Here is an 8,990-nt window from a genome sequence, read left to right as displayed (position 1 = left end):
GGGGGGTTCGACTCGGTTTAATAGCCTGCTAGATATAAGTCTATGTGTGCTATATGTTAGTTATATAGACTTACCGCATATCTGGAGATTCTAAAGCTGGGAATCAAGGACCCGGGTGGATAACAGCGTAAAGTGTTGACTATAAATCCGCGGGTTGTGAACGACTGAGCCAAGTAAAGGCTGCGCCGCATTTGTCGGTCGAAGTCCTAACAGCAAACAAAGTGTTCCTTTGAAAGTAAATCATTGGTGCTAATATAACTTATTTAAAAAAACATGTAAAATGTATTTTTGTCAAAAATATCTAGAAAAACAACAAAATATTTGATAATTTGCCAGGCTTGAGCATATTGTTAAAAAAAAATACATGTGGTGTTTTTATCTACCTGTAAGGACAATTTGGTGTAACAAGAAAATTCTTCCCCCCACCCGGTAATGCCCCCGTGTTTATACTTTTAACATTTAAAATCCACGATCAAGCTACACTTTATCTAGTCAGTTCAGCATTTTAGAGAATTATTACAGACGTAATTGCATGCAAGCTACTAAACGTTTATTTTTAAGCTACCATGTAGGCGTTTATATAACTTAAAATAATCTAGAAATATATTTACGGAATTTTGATTAAAAAAAAAAAACTTAAGACCTCTTAGGTATTATTTATCCCACGTGTATTATGTATTTTATAGTATTTGCCGGGTTGGGGGGCAAAAAAACTGCAACTGCTTTCAGGTGGAACGAAACACTTGTTCCTAAGCGGATTGCTTATCTTGACGGATACAACAATGTACGCTTATTTAGTTGTCTTCGTGATTTTATCGTATTTAGCATGGATACGACATATTTATTTTCAACACTTGCGAGCATTGGTGAAGTCTTTAAAACGTGTGATGAACATATCCACGGAGAGAGAATTAAACAACGACATCACTGCCCTAATTCTCACTGCGCATCCGGACGACGAATGCATGTTCTTTGCTCCGACGATTATACGACTCAGGGAGTTAAATGTTAACGTTCATTTACTCTGTTTATCAGAAGGTACTTTATTGCTTTATTTCATATACAAACTAATATACTGACTGAATACTTATTCAGACTAAATTGGGGGAATTTTAAGTTTACAATAGTATATAAAAATTACACTTGAAGTTTACTTCCTCACTTTTAGTATAGACTAAGTATATTTGTAGTGCACTTAAATACGATTTTTGATAAGGATTTTTTTTATTACAGAAATAGAGACATACATTCCACCCCTTATATATTGCATTACTACATCAATATGACACACAATAACCATTCTTTTGTATGTGTTTTTTTTTTTTTTTTTACCAATAATGTTAAAGTAATAACTAAGCAATAACTTTTACAGGAAATTATTACAATCAAGGACCAGAACGTCGACATGAACTTCTCAGGAGCTGTGCCGTGCTGGGAATACCAAACTCCAGAATCACCATAATAGATGATGAGTAAGCAGCCCTCGTACTGTCTATAATTGTTATTCCATGATATATGTTCACTTCTTCTCGATATATGTTCACTTCTTCTCACTAATCAAGTGGCCATATTTCATGCTGAAGTTTTGCTTCTCTTTAGGAGTCATTCCTCTTTCATCCAAAACCATCAGAAGTAGCTAAGCACAAGTTATACATCTGTTTTGGCTTTCGGGCAGACCACACACTCAGAGAATTGAAACTTCTTCATACTGCACACCTCAGTCTCTTGCTCTACAGTTCCAGTCAGTCTTACAACTGTTTAGAAATTTCAGAAAAAAACAAACCTTATAGGTGAATATCAATCTTTTTTATGTAACACTTTTCATACAAAGCAACAGAGAGTTCTTTAAACTCACAATCAATGAATTAATTTAAAACATGGACCTTAACCTCCCTCTAACACCTCACACCTCTTTCTCCCATGGAGGTAAACACTGGACACAGGCTATACCATTGACTGTATAAGAGAACTGGATTGAGTGACCCCTCCCTCTCAGCAAGGCCACTCCTGATTGGCAAAATGGGTTACCATAGAAACGTAGACTCAGACCAATCGCTGCTTACTGGCATCTTCTGGTTCCAATGTGGCAACGTCCGTATCATAAAAATATGACGACTGGTTGGAGCCAGAATGAAGTCGCTTTCTGCGGGTGACAGCACACTCACTCTGTCCAGTTCTCTGATGTAGTCAGTGGTCTGTGCTCAGGAAAAGTTAGGATCTCCTCCTCTGGGGTTAGTAGGAAGTTATGTTTATTTATATAGCACCTTTCCCAGATTGCAGTCACAACGTGATTTACTGGAGGAAAATAAAACAGCACATTAAAACAAATAAAATATAAAAATATATAAAAAAAAATAAATAAAAAATAACACACTAAAAAAGCACAGTTAAAAATACACAAAACTATAAAATACTGCCAGCCAGGGACCCATCCAGTTTGACTGGAAGGCTTGATTGTAAAAATGGGTTTTGAGTTGTCTTTTAAAAACATCAGTAGAGTTCGGTGAATGTAATGGAAGTGGGAGGAGCTAGCTCTGTCGCCATCGCTTTAAATGAAAGGTCTCCTCGGGTTTAAAACGTGCAGGAGACCATCAGCAGGCTTTTGGGAGATGTATAACCAGGAGGATATTTAAACACACCTGCAGTCTGTGACAAAAAAGAATAACATTTGTTACATGATCAGAAACAGTTTTCATGTAAAAGATAAGGTACAACTACATGTTTCATGAATAGTTCAAAGATTACTAGCTTTTTTGGCAAAATTTGTTTATAAAGGAATTTTTTAAGTGGCGGTTCAAATCCCCTGCTTCCTTCGAAGCAGGTTTTGTGTTTATAGGAAGCCCTTGGCTGACTGCATGTGAGGACATGAGTCTTTGCAGGTTTGCTCAGCAGGAGGGCAGCATGAACTCAGGGTTGACCTGGAACACTCAGTAATAAACTGGCAGGTTGCCCAGTCTGTCTTCTCTGCAGACCGCCGCTTATATGCACTTGCATTCAAAGCACACATACACTGACTTCACAGTTTTATCATGTGCCCACAGAAAACATTTGAACTTTGATCTGAGAGGTGTCTGCACTTCTGCTGAGCTGGAGCATGACCCTTTTTCTCTTTTCTGTGCATTTTGAAAGTTCAAAACACAGCTATTCTGCTCCCTCCCAACCAAATTCCTTCCTTGTCAAGCTCTTTTCCCGTTGCTACCCTTCTCCTCCTCCCTGTGTCCACGTCTGCTCGAGCCAACTGCCGGGGACAGCGGGAGGCAGTCTTGCTGTGCTCAAAACACAGCTAATGTAGGTCATTCCAGGCTGTTCTTCTTGTTGTGCGTCTGTGCGAATCCAACAACGTGTTGGCTGTGCTCTTAACCTCGTCAATTCTAATTCTAAACATTAAAATTAATACGAAATCTAATGGTAAGATAGTCCATTGGTTATAATTAGCTATTATCAGAACATTTTACATACTTTCATTTTTTTATTTCTCTAAATGTGTTCCCTGTAGTTTTTCTTTTTTTTTTTTTGCTTTGTGGAAATTGCTCTATTCCTGTGATTCTTCTGCTTTGTTTTTTTTTTTTGAACATTTTGTGGCTGGAAATGACACTCAAAAATATAATTAATAATTTTTGGCCATGAATTAGTATTTTGTGGCCACAATTTAGTATTTTGTGTGTACAAATTTGTCAGGCTTTGGTGTGCAGACACAAATGCAGGACAGCTGGCAGTTCCAAAAACTGAGTCTTAAATAACAAAAAAATCCCAAAACAAAGGAAGAGCCAAAACTGGAAAAAACTGAATCAGAGTTACTAAGGCAAAGTCCAACAAAAACTGTAGGCCAAAAACCAAACACACAGGATCAGCAACCTGGCAAGAGAGACAAAAGGCTAGTGTGTAATGGAGCAAACCTGCAGGGAAGTGAGGGAGGAAACCATTAAATACAGAAAAGGGAGGGAAAACACATTAAGACAGGTGAATCCGTTAATGAGGAGTGGTGATCAGCCCAGGGGGAAAACATGACAAAATTAGGATTTTGAACACACAAATTAGTATTTTAGCATCATCAGTCCCTACTACAAATCACTAATGTTTACCCACAGAAGGGCTAATGTGAATAAAATACTAACTCGTGCACAAATGCTGATTTGTGTGGTTAAGATCCTATTTTTTGTCAACAAAACACTCATTAGTTGCCACACAATATTAATTTGAGAAAACTTTTGTCTTGGAATGACATGTCCAGGGCTCCGTGCTTTCTAGACACAGATCTTTACAAAGTTAAGTTTTCTTTAAGTGGAGCCATTAAAGGTGGTTTTTACCTCTTGAGTAAGCAACGTTGCAGTGAGATTTTGGTGCTGATTTTGGCTTGATAATTATCTCTACTGGCAGTATGAGGAGAATCCTTAACCCTACAGAAGTTGAACAGGTTGTCCAACTTCTCCAGGATGGCACATCCACACGTGCTGCAGCAAGAAGGTTTAATGTGTCTCCCAGCACAATCTCCAGAACATGGAGGAGATTTCAGGAGACTGGTGGTTATTCTGGGAGAGCTGGACAGGGCCGTAGAAGGTCCTCAACCCCTCAGCAGGACCCATACCTGCTCCTTTGTGCAAGGAGGAACAGGCTGAGCACTGCTCGTGCCCTACAGAATGACCTCCAGAGGGCCACTGGTGTGAATGTCTCTACCCAAACAATCAGGAACAGACTTCATGAAGGTGGCCTGAGGGCCCCACGTCCTGTAGTGGGCCCTGTGCTCACTGCCCAGCACCGTGGAGCTCCACTGGCATTTGCTCAAGAACACCAGAATTGGCAAGTCCACCACTGGCGCCCTGTACTTTTCACAGACGAGAGCAGGTTCACCCTGAGCACCTGTGATAGACGTGAAAGAGTCTGGAGAAGACAAGGAGAACGTTATGCTGCCTGCAACGTGGTTCAACATGACAGGTTTGGTGGTGGGTCAGTGATGGTCTGGGGAGGCATATCCATGGAGGGACGCACAGACCTCTACTGCCTAGGAAATGGTGCTCTGACTGCCATAAGGTATCCAGATGAAATCCTTGAACCCATTGTCAGACCCTACGCTGGTGCAGTAGGTCCTGGTTTCCTCCTAATGCACGACAATGCCCGGCCTCACGTGTCAAGAGTATGCAGGCAGTACCTGGAGGATGAAGGAATTGAAACAATTGAATGGCCTTCACCATCCCCTGACTTAAACCCAATAGAACATCTCTGGGACATTATGTTTGGGTCCATTAGGTGCCGCCAGGTTGCTCCTCAGACTGTACAACAGCTCAGGGATGCCCGCACACAGATCTGGGAGGAAATGCCACAAGACACCATCCGTTGTCTCATTAGGAGCATGCCGCCACGTTGTCAAGCATGCATACAAGCTGGTGGGGGCCACACAAGATACTGAAAAGCATTTTGAAGTACAGAAATTAAGTTTTGGAAAAAATGGTCTAGCCTGTCACATCTTCATTTCACTCTGATTTTATGGTGTCTACACAATTGAGCCTCTGTAGGCTGAACACTTTTATTTCCATTAAAAGACTTGACATCGTTTTGTTCCTAAGACACTGCCCTGTCGTTATTTGTATAGATATCCAACTTCATATTGAGATCTGATGTGTCTAACGTGTTTCTTTAAAGGGCTCCTTTAATTTTTGTAATCTGTATAGTTCAAACGGTAACTAGGACAGGTTGTTGTGTCATCAAAAGTCAGCCCTAATGTTGTCTTTCCACATTGCATAATTAAATGTTGACAAAGCATCCGCTCTTGTCAGCTCTGCTGTCTCGTCGATCAGTGTGCTGTCATGCGAGCTGGTGGCACAAACTGTGGGTTACATGTGATGCTGACAGATGTGGTTGGTGTTCTTCACATGACAGGAAAATTATTCCTATTTTCCTTCTAATCATTTAGAATGGAGAGCATTGCTGACAGCATGTGGGGCCTCAGTGCACTTTGAGCCTTTGTGACTGAGCTGGACGTGAGCGCTCTGCCGTCTCCCGCTTGCCTGGATTGACCTCTCTTTGCACTCTGGCCTGATTATAGCTGCTCACTGCACAAATCCAACCGTTCCACTTCGTTGCATTATTCATCACTCTCAACCAGAGCTTTACTCTTTCTTGCCATATTTGAGTTCAGTGTTGTTTGTACACTATAAATTAACCCCCAAATCCCCTCTAAAAGTGAAGCACAAATGTAAAGCTCTAGTTTTTAATTGGATTACTTTAAATCTCTGCAGAGATGTAAACAGCAATCAATTTCTGGAGGGGAAAGCTGCAGCAACTCTCTCGTCCCACACAAGATTTCAATTGATGAGGATCCGCAGTAAAAATAGCTAATTTCTACAGGAAAGGCAGAGTGAAGAGAACTCTAGTGAGAGCTTCCAGCCCTGGCATTGACCTCTGGCTGTGCTTTAGGTTGGCATTTATCAGCAGCACAGCCAAGCGGTTGCCTTTCCGTTCAGTCCTCCCTCTCTGTACAATGTGCTCTCCGAACATCTTAACAACATTATTCCATTTTAGCAGCAGGAAAACATGTGGCAGCAAATGACTCCAAGTAATGCGAAAGCACGTGACGGTTTCCACCATTGCTATTGCTGCTACTGCCGTGGTGCTGTCAGCATGTTGTTACGTCTCAGGCGTTCCCAGCAGGACATCTGATCTGATGCTGCCGACAAGTCTGGCAATTTCTCAGGCCTGTGGTCCATGTGAGCAGACTAAACAAGCCCTCTGCAGCACACTCACATCTTCATGTGGATGCATGAACGACTCACACACGTTTATGTGTACACACACATTCATAGAGTCCTTTTAGTGGGCCAGAGTTCAACAACTGCATCCAAATGCCTGCAAGCAATTAGACATCCACATGCAAAGCTGCAGAGAGAGGGCGGGGGGTTACTTTAGGACATTTTGCGCTGTTGCCATGGCGAAGCTGACACTCTGCCTGCATCCTGCTTTAGAACGTGTCTGGGATCTTTTGTTATTGTTCTCTCTTTTCCCTTCTGTCTTTCAGGCTTTGGCTTAAGTCCAGTTGCTGTGGACAAAATGTGATCAAATTATGAAGAAATGAGTTGCAAAAACAGATAATCGAGAAGTTCTTGTGCTTTTTACTACACCTTTACACCTTTTTTAGGGTTTTTACTAAGCTGATGTTTTAAATGAGAAAAGTTTAGATAAATAATGAAGTTTAGAAAGCACATCGTGTTTCTAATATCCTTCAAAAGCTGAAGTCTAAATGCCTGCAGCTTCTTTAGTGTGAAGGTCAGTGCTATCAAAGTGGCAGAGCATTGTGTCCACTCCTGCTCACGGTTTGAAGCAATCGGTGAACCCTAGCACCCCCCACCTCCCTGCAACATTCCCAACCCAACTATCCTGATGCCCCCACCTCCTCCTCATACACCCAAAGCCTGACCGTACTGTCACGTGCAGCCAGGAGCTTTGTGCTCTAATCCATCACTTCCCTCTTCTGGTTGAGCTGGCACCAGCTCATTGTTGGCTGAGAAAGGCAGGGAGGCTGTGGCTGACAGCGAAGGGCAAGAAGATGGAGGAGAAGGTGAACTTAACAATAAAATGATCAATGTTTGCTCCACAAAACTTCAAAAAGAGAAAGAGACCTCCTGTGGAGCTCATCTTTTCACCTCTGTGAAACTCTACATAAGTCTTCTGCTCTGTTAGGCTTCAACCATCAGATTCAGGGCTTTTGTTCACAACATTTTAGTTTTAAAGAGGATTGTTTTTAAGCTTTAAGCTTAATGTTAACTGCTCTGAACTTTGTCAAGAACATTTTTGAGTCTCAAGCTCTTCACACTGGATTGTTGGACACTTTTAATTCTGTATATTTTTGTGACAGGCCTGTGCATTGAAATCAAAGCGATAATAGTTATTACTGAAGTTTTATGGTGAAACCAAGTGATTATACATCTTTAGCAGCCCAGTCTGGTCATCTGATGCAAGCTCTGTGTTCCCTCTAGGATGCAATTTAGGATGAAAGGCTGGCCTTCCCACCCTTAACCTCCCAACTTCTCAGTCCTTCTTCATCCTTGCACCCAATAAAAGGCGATTCCTCATGTAACAGAACACAGAATCTAGACTGGACTGAACATATTTAAACCCTTTGAGCTCCATGCTCCATCTACAGTGCATGACTGGATCTGAAAGTCCCTCCGATCATCTTCTGATCTACTTTCAAAGCGTTCCAGTGATGGTTTAATTATGATGATGCCATTTTAAGCCTAAATAAAAATAAACCTGTTGTTTTCTAGGACATAGTCTATGAAAAGATGTTGAATTGTCGACCTACAAAGAATACAATAAAAATGTAAATTTGAGACAGTTAAAACACCTATTGATAAAAACACATACATTAAATTTAATATAAAATAGCACAGATCAAACTAAGGGGGAGAGCCATATTAAAATTCAACTGAATGTTAACCAACATCACCTGAAACCTCCTGTCTCGATGAAGATCCAGGAGAGGCTCCAGATCATCTAAAAAACGCCTAATGCTTTAGGCTTCAGGTCAGAGGATGATTCCTGGGTTGATTTATTTTAAACCACCACATTTTGGAAAGGCTGATGTTATTCACACATATTTACGTGTGACCAGCTTAGAAAGTGATGGAAATTCATGTTGGCCACATGTGATATGTGCAGCTAAGATCGCATTGGCCGCACGCATTTTAAGTGTGTCCGAGGGTGGATTTTTTTGTTGGCCGCCCGTATTTAAACTTAAAGTCCCATTAACTGTCACGCTCCTAAATGTGTGAGATATGTTCTCCACATTTGAACCATCCCCTGGTGGAGCCATGAGCTGCAGAGACAGCTGCACTCAGGAAACATTTGCTTGTTTAACCCTAACCATCCTTACTTATGAATGAAGCCCATTGGTCAGCTCGCACGGCCTCCTCCATGTTGAATCACTGGCTTCAGCACTTGATCTAGTGCCCCCATTTTCCTAACCTTAACCTCAGGGGCCCTGGCTGACATGCCTG

General features: G+C 41.4%; 2 protein-coding genes across 3 annotated transcripts in view; one reads left to right on the top strand and one right to left on the bottom strand.

The window, feature by feature from the left end:
* The window catches only part of ncor1 (nuclear receptor corepressor 1), a gene marked incomplete in the record, with an annotated part of 125,602 nt that extends 125,393 nt beyond the window's left edge, over positions 1-209 (bottom strand). For both annotated transcript variants that reach the window (XM_024264937.2, XM_024264945.2), the window contains 1 exon segment: positions 75-209.
* A 428-nt stretch (positions 210-637) lies between these two features.
* The window catches only part of pigl (phosphatidylinositol glycan anchor biosynthesis, class L), a 16,362-nt gene continuing 8,009 nt past the window's right edge, over positions 638-8,990 (top strand). The window contains exons 1-2 of the mRNA XM_024265778.2: positions 638-1,038; positions 1,373-1,472. Coding sequence (XP_024121546.1) covers positions 783-1,038; positions 1,373-1,472 — 356 coding nt within the window. The 5' untranslated portion in view covers positions 638-782. The remainder of the gene's footprint in view (positions 1,039-1,372; positions 1,473-8,990) is intronic.

Source organism: Oryzias melastigma, linkage group LG14 (assembly GCF_002922805.2).
Source record: "Oryzias melastigma strain HK-1 linkage group LG14, ASM292280v2, whole genome shotgun sequence".
NCBI lineage: Eukaryota > Metazoa > Chordata > Actinopteri > Beloniformes > Adrianichthyidae > Oryzias > Oryzias melastigma.
The sequence above is the reverse complement of the archived record's forward strand: the minus strand, read 5'-3'. Positions and strand labels throughout refer to the sequence as shown.